Consider the following 26,167-nt stretch of genomic DNA (forward strand, 5'->3'; position numbering starts at 1 on the left):
ACAAGAAGCCTTCTACTAGAGTAACTTTCTCTAGTTGCGATGATCTTATTACTACCTTCTCAAACTGTTTGTTACAATTAATTAAATATTCCTATAATATTTCTTAAAATGTTTTTTAGCAGCTACTGTATGTACAAAACCATGGGTGCAATGGGTCACCGAGCTAAACACTGAGAAGAGGAATAATATGTAAGAGGTAACTTGTAACATATGTAAAATAATTTTGAAAAAGTTAAGAACCCGGTATTTTAATAAATATGAGTTAGTGAGGGTTGCAGCTCTTAGGGTTGACCAGTATTTGTCTATCATATAACCTGTACACCCATTTTTTCCATTGTTTATAAAGAAAGGAATTGAACCTCATTTAGATTGTTTTATTATATCAACAGTAATGGATGGGTAGACCACATTGATAACTGTCAATTAATTTTAAACTGTCAAGTAATTTTAAAGATGAGGAGACAAGGGAAAATTGAAATAGGAAAGAATTTTTAGAGGAGGTGAAAACTGAACAAGACCTTGAGAGATTGGCTTGGTCATTCAGGAACAGGCTAGACATATATGAATATCAAGGTGGTAATTCTGTTTATTATTGAGACATTGGGATAAACTTTTGGTACGAGTTAAAAAAAAAAAACAAAGTTGCATAAAGGCAAATTATGGGTGATTTTGGAAATCAAAAGAGTTAACAATCAGCAACTGCTGTAGCAACACCACACCCACCACCACCACATGGACTCCATTCATAAAGTGAGACTTTGATGGGATTAGTCTGTCAGTAACATGTAGGATAAATTGTACTCTAAATGAAAAGAAAAGTGATAGTCATAGTACTGGAATTGTAGAATAGTGACAATGGGAATGGAGGTTTAGGAGTGCTTCTAGACATATTTCAAACCAGGAGATACCTAACATAACCTCTCAAATTTTATCTCACTCTACATCCTTTCATATAACTGACCAACTGATTCCCCAGATGTGTCAGTTCACACTGTGATTTTGCCTATGATATATTCTTGACATTTGAAATGACTTTCACATCCATCTTCCTCTGCCTATATCCACAATAATTTCCAAGTTCTGTCCACATATTATTTTCTCCATCTCAATGGCCATTTCCAAACATGGATATAATCTTCCTCATCTGAATTTGCAGAGGATTGCACTAACTTGTAAACAAAAGTCTACTATATATTATCTAGTTTTGTGTTTATGCCTTATAAATCAATACAAAATGATAAAAATTATTGTATACTCTATATCACATATGGTATATAATCTAGAATACCTACTTGTGTTCATAAGTGTTTGTTGAATGAATAAAAATAAATTGATCAGTACAACAATAAATGAATAATAACAATTTGATGATTTTTGAATAAAAAAATTAAAAGGTGATGTCAAGATTTTTATGGTTGTTTTTTTAGTATTTTTCCATCTCATTATCTTCTTTTCTCATCCTCCCTTAATCACCCATTTCATTAATCCCATGTGTGGTTTGTGTCCTTGTAACTTAACAGACTTTGATTACTCGGTACCATCGCAATAAACAGATTAAAATTTGCCTTTTTTGTCTTCAGTCTATTATTATTAACTATTTCAAATGTTTCCACATTATCAAAATTATCCATGCCAACCACATACTGTTTCTTTACGTATGAGGAAGGTCTAAAATGAACATTCTATACATCTTCAACACATAAGGCTACTTATTTGCAAAAGCTCCAGCTTTTAGATATCGACTGCATTTCCAATAAAGGAATAATTGTTTTCACCACTTTATACTGTCAAATACTTTGTATACATAACCCATCTATGGAATAAGAATCATCTCTGTTTGTGTAAAAAAATTAATATTAATTTATAAACTGCTCTTTTGATTCATAATTTGCTGTCTGTGTGAACTTTTAATCCCTTTAAAAATTACCATTTCTTGATCGCTAAACCATGCAATACACAGACAGAAACTACATTAATAATCTCTCAAAGGTGCAGTGCACTGATACGGCAATTTATGCTGTTGTCTGGAAAAAAGCATATTTGTTCTGTCCAAGAACCCATGAGACATGAGAACTACTCTTTGTTCAGACTCACAGTAGTCATTTTAAAACTTCAATTACTATTTCAGCATGTTCCCTCCATTACTGTTTCCACTACCACAGCCAGTAATTTCTAGCAACAAAATGGACTTTGTAAACCACACACATATGTGCCTCGCATGCAATGAGCAAATGCATCTATGTCTAATATCTGCAGAAAAAAATGTAAATTTAAATGAAATAATATCAACACATGAATATTGAATATGTGCTTTGTATACTTCCTATATAATAATTGTTGAATAAATATGAATATATGTTATATGTATAACATCATAATGTATCTTGCAATCTAAAAAGTCCAATCATATATTAATATTCAACAAATAGTTCTTGAAATTCAAGTCAGTACAGAGCTGCTCTTTGTGCCATGGGGTTTATAAAAAATAACAATGTAATATAACACCTTACTTTTGCTTTTGAACAATTTACAATCATAAGTATGATTCATCTTTTTAATCAAAGTGAGAGTCTTGAATGAAAAAAGATGCTTTGTAGTCTCAATCTTACTTTATGTAGATCTTAAATTCCATGATCTGGCTATAACTTCTGGTGTGAGATTTCGTTCTTACATTAACATTAATCTCCTTTTCTTGAATCTGTCATCTATTTTCATCCGTTTTTGCTAACAAAAATGCACATATCTAATTTATGTGACACTGAAGTAGGATATTTGGAACATATCATTTTGAAGCCACAATGTTCACTATATTGCTCTTTATGGCTATAATTTCATCTAGAGTGAAGGACACAAGAAATCAGTCTTATACATTTTACTGTTCTATTTATTGCCATGACATTCATGAAAGTAACCCTTACAAAATGTATTATTCATTATTCACTTTATAAGAAAATATGAGATACTGTATGCTTCTTTCTAAGCTATAAAAAAGTGTGCCTTTCTCGTATCACAGGAATACTTGAATTTTATAGACAGTATTTCTTGGGTGTAAACTGGTCAAGTTTCTTTATATATTTGACAACTATACTATTTAAAGAGAAGAACAGCTAGAGAGGATTTGAGTACAGAGACACTGAAAAATGCAGAAACATGATTATTACAAATGATAACCACCAGAACAACAAACAAGCAATCAGAAATGCCAGTATGACATGATGAGGTGTTCATTTTCAAACACAGTTTTACAAAGTTTAGAAAGAAGGAGCCTTATTTGATTTATGTGGAAATATTTCATCTGAGGAAAGGTGATGCCAGTGGGAGCTAGGATAAAGAAGGGGGGAAAGATTAGTTTTCATGATTAGCAGTTAAATTGACCATTAACAGTTTAATTAATTAAATAATTTGTATGTTTGTTCCTACAAGTGGTCACAAGCAGTTAAAGAAGAGAAAAAGGTAAGCAAGTGGAATAGATGGCAAAGAAACAGTCGGAAGGTGAAAAAGGAGTATAATAATATAGATATAACATCATTTAATTATAATATATTCATATTTTTAAAGATTTATCTCAATGAGATAATAGTTCTTTCTATACTCTGTCAGAAGTCAGTGACAGACACTGAAATTTGAGGTGTAGATTTTAATTCTACTGGCAGGAACTATTTGAAATCAGACTGACCTCAATGATATGGTTCTTGCAAACCCTGATGCTTATGTCTAATGATATTGGCATATCTGTATTAGTTTTTTTAGTATCTAAAGATGATGATATTTACACTATGGGTAGTCAAACTGACATATAATCATGTGTTTTTCACTGTGAATTACTTATTAAAACTCAACTACAAAGTCAGATGATTTTAATACATTTGAACTCCCATGTTAAAAAAAAAAAGGTATCCCAGTTGGTTGTGTTAGTGTCCTGCTTTATTTTCTAAGTAGGTGTACAAAATGACACTTGCCTTTCATAATATTTTCCTCTATATTTGAAATTGTTCTTAATGAGTTTTGTCCAGTCAATATTTTGCCTAACATATATATATACACACATACACACACACACATATATACACACACACACATACATATATGCATATTGGTATTTTTATATATATATATATGTACACACATACGCGCACACACACACATATATATCTCCAGTAATTCAAGACAAGATATATATATGTATATCTTACATATATGTATATCTTACATATATACACACATGCATATAATATAAGATATATATTTATATCTTATTTGGAATTATTGGTAATGTGCTATATAAAGCCAGAGAACTAAATGGTTTGTTCTAGATTAAATTAACTAACTGTAGAACCTGTGCTCCACCTTGACTGCTACCAAGTACTGTAGACAGGGACACATAAGCAATTCAAATGGCAAACTATGCAAGTGGAGGAGAAATTACAGCTTTAAAATATCTGTATCGATACTTCTACAGACAGGGTAATTGTGATTTTTCAAAAATGTCAACAATATTTCCAGAGTGTTATATTACACACTTTATGCTTCAGTCTATGTTGTATGATTATTAGATTGGAAATTCCTTGGGAACCTAACAGAGTGATTCACATTTTGCAGATTTTCTATAAATATCAACAAATACATCAGCACAATCTTTCCTTAAAGATTATATTACAATTCAAAGACTTACTTGCAACTTATACCCAATGAAATAAAGGTTAAACTATTAAAATGTGTTCAGAGGGCATTATTATAAAACGTTACCTTTACACACAGGCCTGTGATCAGTCCAAGCAGCAAAAACTTCAGCTATCCGTTGACAGGTGATGCTCTTTGCACCCTGTAGGACATAATCTTCATCGCAAGAGAACTGCACAGTTGATCCAAGGCTAAAGTTAAATAAAAGAGAAAAAATATGATAAGAAAGATGCAAGGTAATAACTAGGCTTCACTTATACTGGCAATATACAATAGGTCAAATATGTACTATAGTGACAAAAAATATTCTGGAAAACAAAATGTGAAAGTATGACTTGTAGAAATGTGAAGCTGTCATCAAATGTAATCGTTTTGTTAACAGATGTAGAAACGAAGGTCAAATAATTGACTAAGTTTACCATGCTAAGTAGGTGGTAAATGTGAATCAAAATGTCGCCATTCTGACTTGAATTCCAGTACAGTACTTGTGTTCATAGCATATTACAGTGCTTTTCTGGCATGTATTTACATGTGTATGTTTGTAGATGTGTCTTTACATATGTATGCATTTAGACATGCATTTGTGTCTATATACATGCATTTAATGTATTTAGAGATGCAAAATTATACTGATTGTTTTTCATGTGGAGTTTTTTCTACAAAATATTTTAATTTTTGTGGGTACATAGTAGGTGCATTTAGATGACATCTTATAAGCTAACCTAAGATAAAATATTAAGATAGAAAATGGTCCTCTTATCTAGGTGAGAAGGCTCCTTTCCTCCTACCTTCTTTATCTTTACACTATTTCTCTCTCTTAATGTTCCAGCTTAACTTAAGCTCCTAAATCATTGTAGCAATTATTCTACTGAGGTATGGGCAAGCAATAGACAAGGAGATGAAAATATTTAATTCTTTTTCTTTCTTTTTTTTTTTTTTTTTTTTTTTTGAGACAGAATCTCTCTCTGTTACCCATGCTGGAGTGCAGTGGCGCAATCTCAGCTTACTGCAAGTTCCACCTCCTGAGTTCACACCATTCTCCTGCCTCAGACTCCCAAGTAGCTGGGACTACAGGTGCCCACTAACATGCCGGGCTAATTTTTTGTATTTTTAGTAGAGACAGGGTCTCACCATGTTACAAAAAATACGATTACATTATTTTGGTTATTTTTAACTATATGATTAAGTTATTATTGACTATAGCTATCCTGTTATGCTATCAAACAGTAGGTCTTTTTCATTCTTTCTATTTCTTTTTTTACCCATTAACCTTACCCCTCTCCCTCCTAGCACCCATATGTATATGTATATATGGATATGCTCTCTATATCCATAAGTTTGTTTTGATTTTTAGATCCCTCAGATAAGTGAGAACACGTGTTATTTGTCTTTCTGTGCCTCACTTAATTCACTTAATAATCTCCAGTTCCACCCATGTTGTTGCAAATGACAGGGTTCCATACTTTTTATCACTAAATAGTCCCTTAACATGGCATAAAAAGTCCTACATGTCGTCTCTCACTCAATGCGACACCTGATCAGCATCTCTAGAAGTTAATCCATATAACCAAAGAGAGATTCTCTTTACAGTCTTCTTAGACCACATCATGACTCCGAGTTTTATTTAGACTACTCTTAGAGCTTGAGCAACCTTAAAAGTTTATATAATGGTCAATTATCTGCCTTTTCCTTCTTTCTCACCTCAATAAAGAAAAACTCCATTCTTCTAGTTGCTAAGGCCACAAACCTTAAAGTTATTCTTAACTCACCTTTTCGTCTTGCATTTCACAACCACTCCATCAGGAAGATCCTGTTGGCAACACATTAAAAATCCAAAATCTAAAATGTTTCACTCCTACGGTGTCAATAGGAATCTGAGCCACAAATTCTCATTCATATGATTGCAATAGTCCTTCTTGCTATGTTATTAGGTTTTCCTCTTTCTGTTCCTGACTCTCTGCAATCTATTCGTAAATAGTATCCAGAGCAAACTTTTTAAAAGTTGGTTCAAATTATATCACTTTTGTAGTTTCAAATTTTCTATCCCTGTTTCACTCATAATAAAGAGATTGCCCTTAAAATTGCCAACGTGGCCTCTGCTCATTTGCAGAATTAATTTCCTATGCTTTCCCTTTCCATGTCTGTTCTTCAGATTTATCGACTTCCTTATTCTGGTTTGAAGATATTAAGCATGTGCCTCCTTCAGGGTCTTTACACTTGCCGTTATATCAATCTGCAAAACCATTTCTTCAGAAGTCCTGTATCTCTCATTCTCAATTGTTCTGTTTTCTCCTCACATGACATTTTAATCCATAAAGCCCTCCCTTACTGCTCTGTGTACAACAGCTACAACTATTCCATTGTCTTTTTCCATGTTATTTCCTATAAACTATCTGATGTGCTGTTTATTTATCTCCACACTTCCACTAAAAACACCTCAAGCCACTTATCTATTTTGTTTTCCAACAAGTCAAACATTTCCAAAAGTATTGTAAGTTTATGTATAGATCTTTAACAGAGTGAGTAAATGCTATCATTTGCAGATTTATTGGTTGCTAACATATAAGACTGCCTAACGCATTCAGATATGTCCTTATCCCTACAACTAGAAAAATATTCTTCGTCAGGATGCTATCTCAAGGCTAATTAAATTTTTATTATCCGTGGCACCCACTATTTCCCATTACCTGCTGCATTTGCTGTGTTCAAAAAAGAGCAAGAAAAATACTAATGTGATTGGAGCATAGAAAATAACGAGAGGGGTATGTGAAATTAAGTCAAAGAAGCAATTATGGGTTGCAGTTAGATTTGTTACAACTTTGTAGGCCAATGTAAGGATTTTGACCCTCATTCTGAGAGACTTGGGTAGTCATTACAGGAATTTAAGACAAGTGAATACTATGCTTTAAAATGAACTCATTGGTTTCTGAGTGAAGGATACAATTTAAGGGGCCAAAGATAGAAGCAAAGAGTTTAGTTAACAAGCTGTCACAGAAATCCTAGCTTTCATGGAGATGATATGATGGCAAAAAGTATTAGAAAAGTAGAAGCTATAAACTAATGATGGTAAAAACTTTAGGGGATGGAAGAAGAAGGCCCAGTATAGGGCCTGGCCCATAGGATTAATGGAATTACTATTTTCTTACTAACATAATAAATTAATGATCTATCATGGTTACCATATTTGTCACAGATGATTATGATACTCTAGTTCTAACCAGGCTTTTCTTGCTAAAAGTAATAAATGACATCTTGTTTAAGTGACAGGCATTTCAGCATGTTTCTTTTGATTATAGCAAATTAATTCACTTAGCTTGGAGACAGGAAATTGATAATAATAAACATGTAACTGTTTTGCTACTATGCTAAAGATTACCAGTAATGGTCTCTGAAGTTTCTATACTTATTTTCCCCTAAAAATTAGCCATCTCTACATGTTTTTCTCCCCTGAATACACTGGGGAAAGTAGTTTAGAGTAGTGGTGAACAGTTTAAGCTACAGAATCACAGGTATCTCCTTTCAAATACTAACTCTGCCCTAAACTTCAGCTTTCTCATCTGTTGGGATAAAGTAAAGTAACATTATTTATAAACTACACAGGGTCTATCACATATGAAGCACTCAGTTATTTCCCTCAATTAGATTAAAATGAATTCCTCATAGTCTGGGGGTTCTTGTCTTTTAAAGTCATTTTGAGTATCTCAGTATTCCTCCATTTGTCTAAACTTTAAAATTTCATTCTCATAATTATATTTAAGTTCTGGTGGGGGAAATTTATTTTTGTCCATTTATAAAGTTTATATTCTCACATCCCATATCTCCCTAACATGCACCTTATTTTCCAAATACCATTACCTGTAATTTACTTTTGCTCATACCTTTTGTCTTTCTACAATGTCTACTCTGCCAGGAATTCTCATTTGCCTCATTTAGCTTAATCATTATTAAGATTTTATTTTAATTTTTGGTTACTCATGAAGCTCTTATTAATTTATCCATTAAGAATTAAATATTTCCCTTTGGGAGGCCGAGGCGGGCGGATCATGGGATCAGGAGATCGAGACCATCCTGGCTAACATGGTGAGACCCCGTCTCTACTAAAAATACAAAAAATTAGCCGAGCGTGGAGGCGGGCGCCTATACTTCCAGCTACTCGAGATGCTAAGGCAGGAGAATGGCGTGAACCTGGGAGGCTGAGCTTGCAGTGAGCCGAGATCACGCCACTGCACTCCAGCCTGGGTGACAGAACGAGACTCTGTCTCAATAAATAAATAAATAAAGATAAAAAAATAATTAAATATTTTCATCTCTTTGTTCATTGCTTGCCCATACCTCAGTAGAATAATTGCTACAATTATTTAGGGGCTAAAGTGAAGCTGAAGCATTAAGAGAGATAAATAGTGTAAAGATAAAGAAGGTAGGAGGAAAGGAGCCTTCTCACCTAGATAAGAGGACCATTTTCTACCTTAATATTTTATCTTAGGTTAGCTTATAAGATGCCATCTAAATGCATCATATATGATATTTTGGCCACATAGCCAATGGTTGTCTTCTGATTTAGATTTTCTAGGTCTGTTCTACACTTTAAAGGATCTGTTTATGCTGCAGGAGGAGAGGAAATGGGATATTTTTAAATGAGGATTTAAATTTATTTAAGAAGAAATCAAACTGCCAATGGTAAATATTTCTAATTACTCATTTGTACTGTATAAGCCATTAATTTATTCCCCACTAATGAAGAAAAACATCTATATTGGGCATTTGCAAGCATCTCCATCCATGCTCACAGCTACACTTCAACACACTCTAGACCAAAAATATAAAAGTGCAAAACAAAACACAGAGAGGACAGAAGTCAATGAAATAAGCAGCCTTTCCAGTAAAATCCAGGCTCACTAATCAGGAAATGAATATCTTAAACAAATACACTGTGCTTTCATTGTATTAACTGTTTTAATATTTGAGTCAAACTTAAGAAAAGCTTACACTAAGTCTCATTAAATATGTGTGTGTGCGCATGTGTGTATGTGTGTGTGTATGCATTCCTAGGAAAGTATTCAGTTGAAATGACAATGAAGACAAGCTGTATCCACTGAAATTCATCTGTCACCACAGAAGAGATGTCTGCCCTACCCAGCCAAATAAAACTTTCCACTTTAATAGGTTATTTATTCTGACACAACATTTCAAAACAAATGGCTGAGCACATTTTTAATTTGAAAGTACCGAGTCCTAAGGCAAATGATATATAATGATACTGTTTGAACTTTCTCATGATTATGCTGGTCAATATTTAAGTGCTGTCATCTTTTTAAAAATGATACTTATTTTGCAAAAACACTCTAAAATATCAAAGTTGTCAGTAAGAGAAGATATGAGGTTTTTCAAAATACACAAAATTTTACCTATGTTGGCCCAAGATAGTGAATCTATAATTTTATTTACAATCAAATAGACAGGATATGAACAAATATACAAATATGGAAGGACAGATAATAGTGCTTGGGTCGTAGAAGAGGATCTTAAAAAAAACAAAGGAGGAACAAATCTTGACAGCATTATATCAAGAGTAAATTTGTCTGTAACAACTTTTGTTGTTACTATTTTTTGGTTTATTTGAAAAGGTCTAGACAATTTCCTGACAGATGCAGAAGTTTACCACTAAGTAGCAGATACATATTTTTCAAAATCATCACTGTACAAATAGAAATTATCCAGGCATGAGGGATGATCTAACAATTAAAGCATCTGCAAACCATTTCTGTAGTAAAAAAGTCAAAACATTAAACATGAAGAAAATATTAAGAAAATGACCACAGTAATGCTGCTTTAATATCTTTAAAAGTCTAATTATTCTCTAAATGTCTTTAAGCTAGCAATTTCAAAAATGAGTTTGAAAATCTCATTACACATTAGAAAAATCTAAGGTTATCTGAGGAGTGGGGGATTTTTACAATATGAGATTTTCTGTTTTAAAATTGTACAAGTATGTATTGCAGAAATTTTGAAAATTAAGATTAGTAAAAAAAAGTGAAAAACACTTAAGCTCTACATTGTTAAATGTAATTTAATTTACATTTTATTACATTAATCTGAAGCTAATTCCAAAATTCTAGTTCTTTTCATATTCAAATTATTTCTTTCTTCTTTCCTTCTTGTAAAATTGGAGCAAGTGAAGCTCTTTATAGAGGGGTCATTCCTCCAACTGGTTTGGGATTCAATCCACCCCGCCTTGCCATTACTTGTACTATTAATTATTCCCTCTTTCTCTTGAATATTCAACTCTCATTTTAAGCTGGTAGTAAAACTGATGGTATTAATCTATTTATTTGTATGTTGTAAAAATTAAATGTTAATAAACTTTATCCAAAGGGATGATATATTACTTTATTTTCAAAATATTTTGTTTCTAAGTTACATTGATAAGCTTTTTAGATATTATAAAATATTCCATCTCATACCAAAACTTTTCTTCCAAATATAATGAATACCATGTTTTTTATGCCTATTGCCTATTTCATTGACCTTATAAAATTAATGTCATTATTTTGTGGAAATAATGTCAACCAAACCAAGACTATGTCTGATACAAAGAGAATTCAATTCAGCATTCACACACTTTTGTATTTCTGTACACTGTTGGTTATACTCAGCCTGGATATTGTCACTGGGTATCTTGCTTTGTGGAATGCTTAAGGTCACTCACTACCTCATTCAATATTTATGCCAACTACTGCCCTATTTAATAACCCCAAGCTTAGTCATTTGTGTACAATTTAGAGTATACTAGAAAGATAATAATGCTACCTGTCTTTGCCCCTCCAATACTCGGCTTCAGATAAATTCTATCACTAGGTGTACATCCTTCTTCTTGTAGATTTACTTCCTCTATTTATATACTTCTATGAAACATAACATAGTATACTCAAAAATAGTATAATTCCAAAAGAAGTAATATTCTGGAAAAAGGAAAAATCCCCCCAAAAATAGATTGGTCAGAGAGAAACATAAAAGCCCTAGGCAAGTGCATTAGATAATATAGATTTCCATATGATAACAGCTAGTTAAATAGCTAACCAAGCTAAAAGCAAATCTCACAGAAAAAGTTATAATTTCAAACCTTCAAAAGAAAGCATACTGATTATTATCATAGAGTCGTTTTCGTTAACCTCCAAAATTTACTGTGGTGAACTCCTCAGAATCCTCAAAAATCCTTGCTATAATACCCGACAAGATTTCAAGATGTTAAGTTTAGTACAACTATTAAAAACGTGAGAGCTGAAAATTTTATTTTTATGTTGATAATTCTTTTTATGGAGACTAAGAGATAAATACTTGCCACTATATGATGTTTTTATTTTGTTTTGCTTTATGTTTTATATATAACATTCACTAGGCCAGATCTTGTGTCTTAATTAAACAATTTTTAACAGATCTTCAATTTTACATAAGCACAATATTTTTATATAACAAGTGAAGTATGGTACAGATCCATAACTGTGTTATAAAATAAGAAGTCACATAGTAAGATAATGATATTATTTGATAGGAAAAAGGGAATAAAATAAAGTGCTTTTGAAGGTAGAATGCGTTAGAAAGTGACATGAAAATGTTCAGAAAAATTACAATATATATACACAAGTGGCAAAATATAATTTGATTAAAAACTTAAATAAATTAATTTTTTTCTGTGACAAATATTTTTAAGACATGAGTTAAAATCATTTGAACATAATAAAGCTTTCAAATAGTATTTATTGAAGATCTATGTTTGGGATCATTTTTGTTGGCATGATCACAGGAAAGAAAAGTGGTTAAGATTATAAATTATAAATTAGAACTTGGTTATATAATCTCTTCAAATAAAAATGTAAAATAAAATTAGAGTGAGAACTAATAAATGAAATAATTTAATGCTATATTGTTTAGGTTGGTAAGTTTCCTAATGATTTCCACAACATGCTATTTTGAAGTTCACATGTAGGCATATTCATACAATACGCCTCTTTAAGCCATAAGGCAAGGTTAACACCTCATTCTTGTGACATTAACTTTAACTGTTCCCATTGGTATATCACTCCCTGTGTTCTCATCCCTATACTATTATTAGACAGCAATAAACTAAACAATGTAATGAGGATAATCCTATTTGTATCTAATTTTTCCAGGCTTATATTATATTAAACTTTGATCTCTTAATAGCGGCAACACATTAATTATATTTTTAAAAGCCCCAGATGACTGTGGCCTTCAGAACAGCTGTCAGAGAGAAATAAACCAGTTGAAGTAGAGGTTTAAATAGTTAAAGTCAAATCCACCTCAGAGTAGGGAAACATTACAGAGGCATAGATGAACTGAGTTTTGTGATACACAATGTTCTAAATTATCCAAAATGATCAAGTTTATTTTTAAACCTAAAATAAATTATTAAAAGAATATTAAAAATATCTATTTGAACAGAGCATTCTAGTTTACAAAGTACTTTCCTGTATAAAATCCCATTTGATCTACTCCTGATGTTTTTACCAGTTAATGTCATAGAAATTTGCAAGAGTAACCCACAAGGCACTTTGTGAATGATATTTAAAGTGCAAAGACTGATGTACATAGCAAGTACCTCACTGTCTGTGAACTCTTCAATGTTTTATACATTGGAAGGACCAGTTAGATTAAACACTGACTACCTATATTTAATATATATCCCTTGAATCCTATGTGGAGGTGCTGACAAGGAAGAAAAATTATTGCATATGTCAGTAATGTAAATTTAGAATATTAAGTTGCTATTGCCATATTAAGCCTAAAATATAAAATCAACTTTTCCACATTCAATTTATCAGTATTATAGTCCACTGAGAAAAATTTTGAGTAGAATAAATTAGGTTACCTTTAGATGAGTTCCAGCTGTCACATTCTATGAATCAATTAGCTATTTATTAAAATAAATTTGCCAAAGCAAACATACCTTAAATACTTCATCATAGTTTTTATGTTGTTGTGCCTCTTTAATGAATAAAATGTGAACTTAGAAGGTAGAGGTGTTTTGTTTTTAAATCATTCTCATTTAACATAATGACTATGCTGTAAAGCACTTCCTCTAATCATAAATATTAAACTATCCTGATTTAAACAACTTTGCAATTAATGTCTCTTCTTGCATTAAAAATGCCTTTCCAACACTCTCTTCAATAAATGGTGCTGGGAAAACTGGATATTCATTACAGAGGAATGAAACTAGACCTTTATTTCTCACTGTATAAAAAAAAAAAAAACTCAAAATGGATTAAAGACTTAAATGTAAAATCCGAAACTATAAAACTACTACTAAAAAAAAAACAACTTAGGGAAAATGTTCTAGGGAACTTGTCTAGGAAAAGACTGTGTGGTTAAAACTTCAAAATCACAGGAAACAACAAGAAAAATAGACAAATGGGACTACAGTAAACCAGAAAGATTTCACACAGCAAAGGAAACAAGCAACAAAGTAAAAAGACAACTGTTGAATAGGAGAAAATATTTACAAATTACTCCTCTGACAAGGGAGCAGTATTCTGAATTTAAAAGGAAATCAAACAACTCAATAGCAAAAATATAAATAATCCCATAAAGGTGGGCAAAGGGTCTGAATTGACATTTCTTAAAGGAAGACATACAAATGGCAAACACTTATATGAAAAATGTTCAACATCACTAATCATCAGAGAAATGCAAATCAAAACCACAATGAGATATCATCTTACCCCAGTTAGAATGGCTATTAAAGACCTAAAGTAACAAATGCTGGTGAGGATGCAGAGGAAAGGTAACTCTTACACACTGATGGTAGAAACGTAAATTAATACAGTCATTATGGGAGGCAGTATGAAGAGTTCTAAAAAAACTAAAAATAGAACTACCATAAGAACCAGCAATCCCACCACTGGGTAATCATCCACAGGAAAGGAAATCAGTCCTTTGGGATATCTGCATCCCCATGTTTATTGCAACACTATTCACAAAGTTAAGATATAAAATCAATCTAAGTGTCTATCAGCAGATAAATGAACAAATGCAGTGTGTATACACAATGGAATACTATTCAATAATAAAATGAATGAAATCCTATCATATGCAGCAACATGAATGGAACTTCAGATCACAATATTAAGTAAAATAAGCCAGGCACAGAAAGACAAAATATCACATGTATTTATACATATGTGCGAGCTAAAAGTGTTCATCTCATGGACATAGAAAATACAAAGATAGTATTTTTAGTAGAGACAGGGTTTCACCATGTTAGCCAGGATGGTCTCGATCTCCTGACCTTGTGATCCACCCGCCCTGGCCTGCCAAAGTGCTGGGATTACAGGCTACTTGGGAGGCTAAGGCAGGAGAATGGTATGAACCCGGGAGGCAGAGTTTGCAGTGAGCCAAGGTCGCACCACTGCACTCCAGCCTGGGCGACAGAGCGAGACTCCCTCTCAAAAACAAAAACAAAAACAAAAACAAACAAAAAGATAGTTACCAGAGGCTGGGAAGGGTGTGCGATGTGTGTGTGCATGGGAGAGGGTACAAAGAGAGGTTGGTTAATGGATACATCCAGTTAGATAGAAGGAATAAGTTCCAGTATTTGGTAGCATAGTAGGGTGACTATAGTTAACAAGATATTATATATTTGCATTTCAAAATAGCTTTAAAAGAAGATTTAAAATGTTTTCAAGAGAAAGAAATGATAAATATTCAAGGTGATGGCTATCCAAAATATCCTGATTTGATCATTACACATTCTATGCGGGTATCAAAATATCATATGTTCCCCACAAACATGTACAAATATTACATACCAATAAAAAGTATAAAAAGTATTTCTGGGAAAAAAAACCTAAAAATTAGAAATAGTGCTTTACTAAATATGAGGCAAATCTTAGTATCAGTTCTATAAAATCAAATCGTGGGCTGGGAAGTTGAGAGTAACTACAAGATAACCGCTGAGATTTTTTTTTTTTTTTTCCAGCTACAAAATTCAAGAAGTCTCTAAGAATACAGTGCTAAAATACAAATAGATAGTTGTATAAGATGTTATCAAGTGGTGTATAATGATAAAAATATATCTGTTATTCAGAATTGGGCTGTAGATTCTGATTCTCTTAACTTTAAAAGAAAATTAAGCCCCAAGCATTCTATAATGGTATGAAATACAAAGTATAGTTCAAATTTTTTACCCATTTGTAATATGAGCTGGTTTAAAAAGTTACAAATTTTACATCAAAATGTAATACCAGCTCTGCGAAGTATTACAATATACCTTACCATGATTGTTAGAAAAGACATGGTCTTATATTTGCTGTCTTTCCACCATCTGTTCACCATCTCCCCACCTAGTCCTAGGCCAGCTGGAGCCCATAATGCATTAAACAGTGGAAATAGAAATGGAGTGCATCACACTCTGATACTCTGAATCATAGACCAGAGAAGGGTTCTATGTAATGATTTCTGAATAAGTCACAGTGAATGTGTAAACTACTACCTTAAAGTTATTATTTATATTTGAGGAATTAAAATTAGAATGACAAGAAATCTCATTATGTTACATTAAAAATAATTCAACATTGTTTTTATGGTCAAATTAGGACCCAGTAGGTTAGACTTAGAAAGTTCCAAAAGCCTGAGCTAGTGAGGGGGTAAAGACAGTTTTGCCCCAGGAATAGAAAGTTCACAAACTTTCTATTTCTAGGGGGAATCTAAGAAATACCACCAGCATCTAGTTGAGGAGAGCAGGCCCCACAGGTTGCAGACAGGCATACAGAAGTACACTAAAGGTCTGCGAAGATTTGCAACAACCTTTTATGAGTCACTGGGATATGAACTAAGACTGTAAACTCTTGAAAGGAAGAATTATGTCTTATTTGTCCTTTTATCTAGGGTCTAGCCCAATGTCTGCAGTGGGTACACAGTGGGTATTGGCTGAGTACATGAGTGAAGGAAGAACACACTAGGATAAGGCATACTAGTTTAAATGCATTCATGATGCAGAGCCTGAAAAGCTTTGTGGATGTTACACACTGTAATTACAAATAGCATGTTGTTTTCCTGGACTTTTGACAGTGGATGGGGAAGTAGCTGGTTCTTGCAACAAGTCTTAGTAAAATTCAAGATAACAGTACCAGCATCTAATTTTTATGGCATATTTTGCCTTCTATTCCTTACTGTCTAAAATTACAGTTCTCAAAGTATGTTGAGCTTTTTGGGTTGCTGAATGTAACATACAGGTTGCTACAGTATACTTTACATTTTTGAAGGAAACACAGATATCCATTATGAATTGTGCAAACTACTAGCTTGAAGTAATTCACAATTTCAATATTAGACAACTATTAATATATTCTTTTCAATGACATCTTTCGATGATACTGGATTTTCAGTGGTTGCTCTGATGAAAAGCAAATATCACATCATTTTGCTGTAGAGCATAAAGTTAGGGTGGTAACATCAAATCTGATTCCAAGGTTTGAGAAATTGCACGGCGCACAATGGCAAGTTTTTAGAACATAAATTCATAAGTTGTTTAGCCACAACTACTAAACAGAAGCATTAGGTATTTCTTTGGGCCTGGGAGTCTGGGAAAAAAAAAATTACTAAGACACTCAGGACACTGTGATGCAAAAATATTTGGGAACTTCTTGTGCTAAAACATTGCACTTCACTCTGTGAATCTAGATGTACGGTGTGCAAATATTTTCTTCCATTCTGTAGGTTGTCCCTTCATTATTGCTTCCTTTTCTGTGCAAAAGGTTTTTTATTTTGTGTAATCCCTTTTCTGATTCTGTGTTTTTGCCTGCGTTTTTGGGGTCATATAAAAAAAAAAATCATTGCCCAGACCAATGTCATGAAGCTTATTTTCTAGGTTGTTTATAGCAGTTACACAGCTTTGGGCCTTATGTTAAATACTTAAATTTATTTTGAATTTATTTTTGGTGTGAGATAAGGGTATAATTTCATTCTTCTGCACATGAATATCCAGTTTTTCTGACACCATTTATTGAAGAAAGAGTTCTTTCTTATGGCGTGTTCTTGGCACATTTGGTGAAAATCAATTGGTTTTAAACGCATGAGTTTTTGCTGGCTTCTCTATTCTGTTCCATTGGCCTCTCCCTGTTTTAATGTCAATACTATGCTGTTTTGGATACTATAATTTTGTAGTATATTCTGAAATCAGATGGTATGATAGTTCCAGCTTTGTTCTTTTGCTAAAAATTGCTTTGGCTATTTGAAATCTATTGTGTTTTCATGTGAATGTTAGGGATTTTATTTTATTTTATTTTATTTTTGTATTTCTGTAGAGAATGCCGTTGGTATTTTGTTTCAGAATGCACCACATCTGTAGGTTGTTATGGTTAGTATAGACATTTTTTTCAACACACATTCTTTCCATCTGTGAGCATGGTATATCTCTTCCTATTTATTTGTAACTTATTCAATTTCTTTCAACAACATTTTATACTTTTCAGTGTAGAAATCGTTCACCTTTTTTGTTAAATTCAGATATTTTTCTAAAACAGAAAAGAGGCCATAATAGCTGGATTAGGTTGGGAAATAAGAAGCATGATCCAAAATGAGCTCAATTATGAAATAAAAAAAGAGGTTGTATGGGGATTTTTTAAAAGTATCAATTTATTCTAACTGCAAGGGGGAAGTCATTGAAGAATTTTAAAGTAGGAAAATGATGTGATTTGATACAATTTTTTAAATATTGCTCTGTTTTTGTGGTGAATGTATTATAGATGGCAATAGCAGTAGAAGAGAGATGGTTTAGGATGTTTGGATGGTCCAAGTGAGAGATGATAGTGGCTTGCATTAGGAAGGTATTAATTGAAATGGAGAACATTGGATATTTTTAGAATATGTTTTGGAATAAAATCTCAAGCATGGGTAGAACTTCTTGATGGATTAGATATGGAGAAGTGCAACTAAGAGTAGTTACTAGTTTTACAAAGCCTTTTATGAAGAAAATGCTAATATAGCCTGTTGTCACAGACTTCCTCGCTTCTGCTATTTCCACATTTAGTTTAACAGTGACTTTATAGATATTTCCCTTATTTCTTCTACCCTAAGTCTCTTGCCTCTGTCTTATTTTATCTATCTTGCTTACACTCAAAACATTCTCATCACTCAGACATCTCTTCTCCTTGTGTCTCATTCCCTAATTTCCTTCTCTTATTCTCATTTTACTTCTGTACCTATGATCCATGTCATTATATTAAAGAATTAAAATCACCAGGCGCGGTGGCTCACGCCTGTAATCCCAGCACTTTGGGAAGCCGAGGCAGGCGGATCACAAGGTCAGGAGATCGAGACCACGGTGAAACCCCGTCTCTACTAAAAATACAAAAAACTAGCCAGGCGCGGTGGCGGGAGCCTGTAGTCCCAGCTACTCGGGAGGCTGAGACAGGAGACTGGCGGGAACCCGGGAGGCGGAGCTTGCAGTGAGCCGAGATCGCGCCACTGCACTCCAGCCTGGGCAACAGAGCAAGACTCCGTCTCAAAAAAAAAAAAAAAAAAAAAAAAGAATTAAAATCATATTACTTCTTTCACTTTGTCCAAGTCACAGCATTTACAACATAATAAGGGTATTTTCTTTAGCAAAATTTACATATACATAATAAAGCTGAGGGTCACTCCTATGGAAACTTACAGAATATTAAATAGACAGTTCAAATTTTGCAAGGAAGGGTTTGACTAATTTGATCTTCTGAATCTGTATATAGGTTTTCTTTATCTTTAATTGTGACACTAGAAGGAAGCCTTAGTATTCCTTTTTATTGGAACTTCTTTTTCAAAAACACCCTTGCAATTAAAAATGTGTGGCATGAAATATATTCAATGATCTTGCTTCTGTAGAGTTGAAATTACTACTGGTATACCCAAAATATTCTAACACTACTCAGGCAGAAATATTCTGTCTAGAAATACTTTAATTTGTCGAAATTATTCCCAAAATATACTCACACTACCCAGCCAGAAATAATTGGCTTATCTATAAATATTTGTATTGATCAAAATTATTTCCTAAATACATCAATATATTTCTAAATATGTACATTTAAACATTACTTCAATAAAATATTACCATAATTTAAATTATCTGTGGCCTCAATTGCTACTTTTTATTTTTAATGTTTTTCACATTAACATTGCAATTACAGCTTGTTTTCTCCCTCCAGCAATGAGGAGACCATGACGGTAAAGTAGACAATCAAGAGTGTAGAAAATGTGATAAGGTGTGCACAGGGTATTAGGCTTTGTTATTCATGTTATTTTCTTTTAAGTTTGCCTACCCAACTTGAGTATTTTTATAAGCCATATATTTTAAATGTCCTATCAGTTTAGATAACATAGTTCGAGGAGATTTCAAAGATTTAGTCTCACTATTTCTTCTATATATTTATGTAACTTGAAATATATTTCTTTTTTACAAGAGCTAGTTTTTATATGGTAACAATGTACTGAGCAGTTTGAGTCACAAGCAACAAAAGAACAGTTACACTTTACACTGTTATTACTCTTTGTTTTTGTTTTTGGACCTAGGTAATATGTCTTTTTTTTTTTTTTTTTTTTTTTTTTGAGACAGAGTCTCTCTCTGTCGCCTGGTTTGAAGTGCAGTGGCACAATCTTGGCTCACTGCAACCTCTGCCTCCTGGGCTCAGGCGATTCTCCTGCCTCAGCCTCCCAAGTGGCTGGGATTACAGGTGCCCACCACCACTCCTGGCTAATTTTTGTATTTTTAGTAGAGACAGGGTTTCGCCATGTTGGCCAGTCTGGTCTTGAACTCCTGACCTCAGGTGATCCACCAGCCTCAGTCCCCCACAGTACTAGGATTACAAGCATGAGTCACCATCCCCGGCAGGTAATATGTCTTTTAAGGTGTCATCCCAAAGAGGCCAGAAACATCTTTTCATACAGACAATAGTAGGATAAGTAGTAATTGTAAAGAGCAATGCAATTACTACTTATCTTACTGCTACTGTCTCTGTATTGTCTGTATAACACAAGAAGATGATGACAGTGCAAGTTTACTCAAATTCAATGCAACAAGTGATTCTTAAGCATTCAAACATTTTTTGGAGATTGATGATTAAGAAAAGACAGTATCTGCATTCAAAAAATAAAATAAATACTGAGCAGAAAGATAAGAGAAGCACACAAATGAATTTTATTCAAGTCAAATGAGTTGCGAAACTTGATCATATGAATTGGTTTATTCTTGCCATACCCAACTAAAACAGTCAAGAAGTCGGGGGGAAAGCACTCAGAATATATAACATTGCTCTAGAAGTGTAATTCTCTGCAAGTCAGGCTGCTGAAACTGCCTGTTGTAACCTGAGACCGGTTTTATCTATAAGTGCTGAAATAAGTTGCTGCAACATTAGGACTAATTTTGCCAACCACCATCACTCACCAGTGGGAGCTTGCCAGCTCCCCAGAACTTTGTTAGTGCCCATGAACTTTCTCAAAGTACAATATGTAACATTTCTCCTTTAATGAAACCTGCAACTTTCTCTTTATTCTTCCAACATACCAAAGACCACCTGGTCTGATTGTATACCCTGAATTGTGATTCTTTCTTCTCAAATAAAATGTTACATTTAGAGATTTATCTCTACATTTTTATTTTGACTTTAACAGAGCCAAGAGAGCATTGATAAAAGTTATAAGAAACCAAGGAAGATGAAGGAAACTCATTTGAAGAATAGATAGGTTTCTTATAGGTAAAGATTGGCAGAATATTATTTTAGGAAGCAAGAGTAGCGTGTGCAATATTACAGAGTTGATTAAGAATGGAGGCATTTGGAAGGACAATTTGCATTAATCAACTAGTAAGTTAGAGGAAATGGTAGTTTTTACTTTGACATTGATTTTTTAAAATCCACACCACACAACTGAAACGATATATTTTTCAGTAAGAGGCCAGTGTGGCATTCTGTAATGCAATACGACAAAAGTGGAAAGATAATGACAGAAAATTAGGTTTCCACTACATTGAGGAAGAACTTAAATGCTAGAATGCAAATATATAAGCAAGGGGGGAAAAGGATCAAATTGCAAGCCATACTCCCTGGGTACAAGGCTTGTCTTTATTACTGCTAAGTATAGAAATTTCCGGTATGTGAGTTTACTCATTAGTAAAATAGAAATATTGAAACCTACAGTGTGTTAATACATAAAAAAAAAAAATTGTGTGAAAGTGCTTTTGAGTTAAAATATGATATATGTATGTGTATGATAATTGATATTCTATCACCTCTTAATTCAATGGGTATGGGAAAAACAAGTTTTTGATCAAGGAGTATTATTGCAATATTTAAAAGTAAGGAATCCTTTACTGAAAGTCAAGTGTAATACTTCTTGTAATAGAATAAATAGAAGACAATTGCTTTTGTGCAATTGGGAAGTTTTAAGTGAGTAAAGTAAAAGAGAGGGAACTGAAGATTACTAATGAATGAGACAGAAGTGGTATCAGTGTTGGAATGGATGTTGGAAAACAATGGAGACTTTTAAATCTTCGTTCATTGGGAAAACCACAGTAAAATAACACAGAGAAGGGAAAGACAGGTAATCTAGCATTTATTTGCCCCTCTTTGTTCTGGGTACTTCACTAGGCAAGTCCATGAGTGTGAGATAATCTAGTCCTTCACTGTGGCATTTCAGTTTGGTGCTACCCTTTCCATTTTTATTCAAAAGAAAAGATAACTTTGTGTAGAATAAATAACTTCCCCAAGTCAAGTAAAAAGAGCAACAGGACTTAAAATTAAGTTCATCTGATTCCAAATCCCAGGCTTTTACAAATGTAGTGACATACCTGTTTTGTAAAAAATACTAATTCAATTGTTATAAAAAGTTGAGAATAAATATTCAACTCTCAGAAGAATAAAAATGATAAAGACCTGAGGGAAACATGGAAAGTCATGATTACAAACCCTTCAGAGGAGATCAGATTCTTGAAGGAGGTGATATAGAAGAAGTGAGTTTTGAAGTTGTAACTCTGAAAAATTTTTATTTTAGTAAGTGAGAAGATAAAGTAGATTCAACAAAAGAGTGAAAAATGGGTAGTCAATGGCTACACTCAAGGAGAGCAAGCTATTTCTCGTACATTCAAGAGAGCTTATAATAATTACAAATGCTATAGCAGTACGGTAAAGAAAGAACTGCCACAGATGTAGGCCATTCTTTAGGAAAGTTTACTTGTGAAGTGGGGAGAGACAGAAAACCTTTGGAAGCTTCTATATATTAATGGTCTATTTGTAATTACCAAAATAAGATTTATAAATTAATATACTAGCATATCTAGAAAGTTCATGTTAGAAGAATGAGTGAAAATGACTTTATATTCAAAAGTATGGTTGATTTACATTATGATAATAAATTTTTCCTGAATATACATTATACAGTAGTGTTTTAATAGTACCAAATGAGTGGCATGTTCCCTGCTGTTTCACTACTGAGATATGCCAGCATTTTAATAATCCAGATACGAATCCAAAATTCGGAGTCCTAATTGTTATTTGCTCTCAAGAGAAGCCCAAATTTATGTTTATATCTAGTGTGACATAAGAGATTTCAATATATCTTTTAAAATCTTCAAAACTCTCCTTTTCCTCTATATCTTCCTATTCAGTCAGAAAAAGCATCAATTAAGGCATTTCCCACAGAAAGTAAGTCTATGAATATAAGGATTCCACAAGCCGAGCTTTCCCAAAAAGTTGGTTATAATTTTAAGGGTATTTAAATTTTTAATTTATTTTTCAGCATAGAAAATGCTTCCAACTTTATATCTTTTTGGCACCATTTCTCCCTTTAAAAACTTGTTATATTCTATAGGTATTTCAAATTAGAAACAAAGCTTTTACGATTTCAAAACACAGCTGCTGGGACTATCACCTTGGAGAGTAGAGCACAAATGGTAACCAAAATATAACAAGTAAGACACCTTACTTCTCCAAGGATTTTCTTATGGATTTCCTCGGTGATTACAAAAATATTGATTACGTGCAAACAAAACTGTTTCTGTTTTGTCAACTGCTATCTACGATGAATTTGAAGTCCTGCTACAAAGTCATGTGATTAGAAAATTAACGGAAAATTCTAAACTGCAGTTTTGCTGTTTTAAACAACTCAATTAATTACATGCATTGAGCTCTCTTCATCACACATACAGAAACGTGAATACTCATATCTGATTACAAGGATCCTATACTTAGAAAAGTTTCTAAAAGACAAGAAAAAAAAATCTGGGTACTATAATGAAGGAAAACATGATGCTAAGAAATTAAGAACCAGATAGTAACTGATTGGAAAAATAAGAAAAGCTTTATAAAAGAGGACTTTGAGTGAGCACTTGAAGAATGTGTAAGATAGCACAGGCAAAAAAATGCTAAGATATAACATTCTAGGAGGAAGAAACAACAGAACTAAGTAGTCATGGAAAATCAGATACATTTGAAGCCAACTATGTGGGACAATTTGTCACCACACAAAATATGAAGGGAAGATTGGGGATATTTTGAAGCATTTTGAATGCCAACACTGAGTATTTTTTGCATAAGTAGGCGACAGGAAAGCTCTGCTGGTGTTAAAGTTGGAAAAACACATTATTGTAGATGTTATAGATGGAAACTGTGGATGAGAAGGAGAAAAATCGGCAGCTTGTAAAACTGACATCACAATTTTCTAAAAATGTGTAAATAAACGATTATCTAAGATAATACCCATGCAAATGCAGATGAGAGAACTACTCTTATCTCTTCTGCATCTCTTCATAATTGAAATATCTCTTTTATCCCTAAAGTTTTCATTCAGAGATTACTGCAATGCTAGGAAAATCATGAAACAGTAAATATCTGAGGTTGTAACATGCATTCTAGAGAAAGATTTTAGTAATATATTATCATTAAAATAACATATGTATATGTGCATACATATTATTTAGTTAAAAATGTAATATGAAATCACATGTATGTCTTTATTTTAAATTTTAATAGACTTCATTTCCTAGAGAATTTTCAGGTTTATAAAATAATCACAGAGAGTACAGAGGGTTCCCAAACACAACCCCTCTCTCTCCAACATAACACAGTTTCTCCTATTATTAATATTACTTTACTAGCATGGTACATTTCTTTTTCAATGAATGAATTAATATTAAAATATTTAATTAATTAAAGTTTATAGTTTACATTAGGGTTCACTCTTTGTGTTCTATGGGTTTTGACAAATACATAGTGTCATTATTCACTATTACAGTATTAGACAGAATAGATTCACTGCCTTTATATGTCCCCTGTGCACCCTCTATTCATCCCTCACTTCATCCCCCTGAACTCCTGACAACCAGTGAATTTTTTTTTTTTTTTAACTGTCTCTGTAGTTTTGTCTTTTCCAGAATGTCTTATAGTTGAAATTTTACCTAGGAGCATAATTGTTGGTAAACCCATGTTTGGTTAAAAAAACAAACAAAAACAAAAAACAACTGTCACCAGCTGGTGTGAGTGTAAATTAGTTCATCCACTGTGGAAAGCAGTTTTGCAATTTCTCAAAGAACTTAGAACTACCATTCAACCCAGCAATACCATTATTGGGTATATACCCAAAGGAAAATAAATCATTCTACCATAAAGACACATGCGCAGGTATGTTCACTGCAGCACTATTCACAATAGCAAAGACATGGAATCAACCAAAATGTTCATTAGTGATAGACTGGATAAAGAAAATATGTTACATATATACCATGAAATACTATGCAGCCAAAAAAACAATGAGTTCACGTCCTTTGCAGCAATATGGATGAAGCTGGAGGCGATGATCCTAAGCAAACTAACAGGAATAGAAAACCAAATTCGAAGTGTTCTCACTTACAAGTGGGGACTAAACATTGAGTACACATGGATAGAAAGAAGGCAACAACAGACACTGGGGCCTACTTGAGGTTGGAGGGTGAGAGAAGGGTGAGAATCAAAAAACTACTTACTGGACATTATGCATATTACCTGGGTGACAAAATATAATCTGTACACTTTAAATCTCTGTGACATACAATCTACCTGTATAACAACTTGTATGTATACCCCTGAAACTAAAAGTTTAAAAATAATAAATTAAATTAAATTAAATTAAAAAGCTGTCAGAATATCTTCCAAAGTGGCTCTATTATTTTGTATTCCCACCAGCAGTACATGAGCATTCCTGTTCTTTCACTTTCTCGGCAGCATTTGTGTTGTCAGTGCTTTAGACTTTAGCTATTTTAATAGCTATGTAATCGTTTCTGGTTGTCATATTAATTTGAAGTTCCCTAATTACATATGATAATGAGCTTTGTTTATATGTCTATTTGCCATCTCATAGATCTTCTTTGGTGAGAATTCTGTTTTGATGTTTTGCCTATTGTGTAACTGAGTTGTTTGTTTTCTTATTGTTAAATTGTAAGCAATTTTTCCATATTTAACACACG

At 33.0% G+C, this 26,167-nt stretch overlaps 1 protein-coding gene across 1 annotated transcript in view; it reads right to left on the reverse strand.

Annotated features, from left to right (window-relative positions):
• CSMD3 (CUB and Sushi multiple domains 3) overlaps positions 1 to 26,167 on the reverse strand; it is a 1,224,761-nt gene that overhangs the window by 676,237 nt on the left and 522,357 nt on the right. Inside the window, exon 10 of the mRNA XM_015145899.3 lies at positions 4,747 to 4,871. Within this exon, the coding sequence (XP_015001385.2) occupies positions 4,747 to 4,871 (125 nt within the window). The remainder of the gene's footprint in view (positions 1 to 4,746; positions 4,872 to 26,167) is intronic.

This window comes from Macaca mulatta, chromosome 8 (assembly GCF_049350105.2).
Source record: "Macaca mulatta isolate MMU2019108-1 chromosome 8, T2T-MMU8v2.0, whole genome shotgun sequence".
NCBI classification, from domain to species: Eukaryota; Metazoa; Chordata; class Mammalia; order Primates; family Cercopithecidae; genus Macaca; species Macaca mulatta.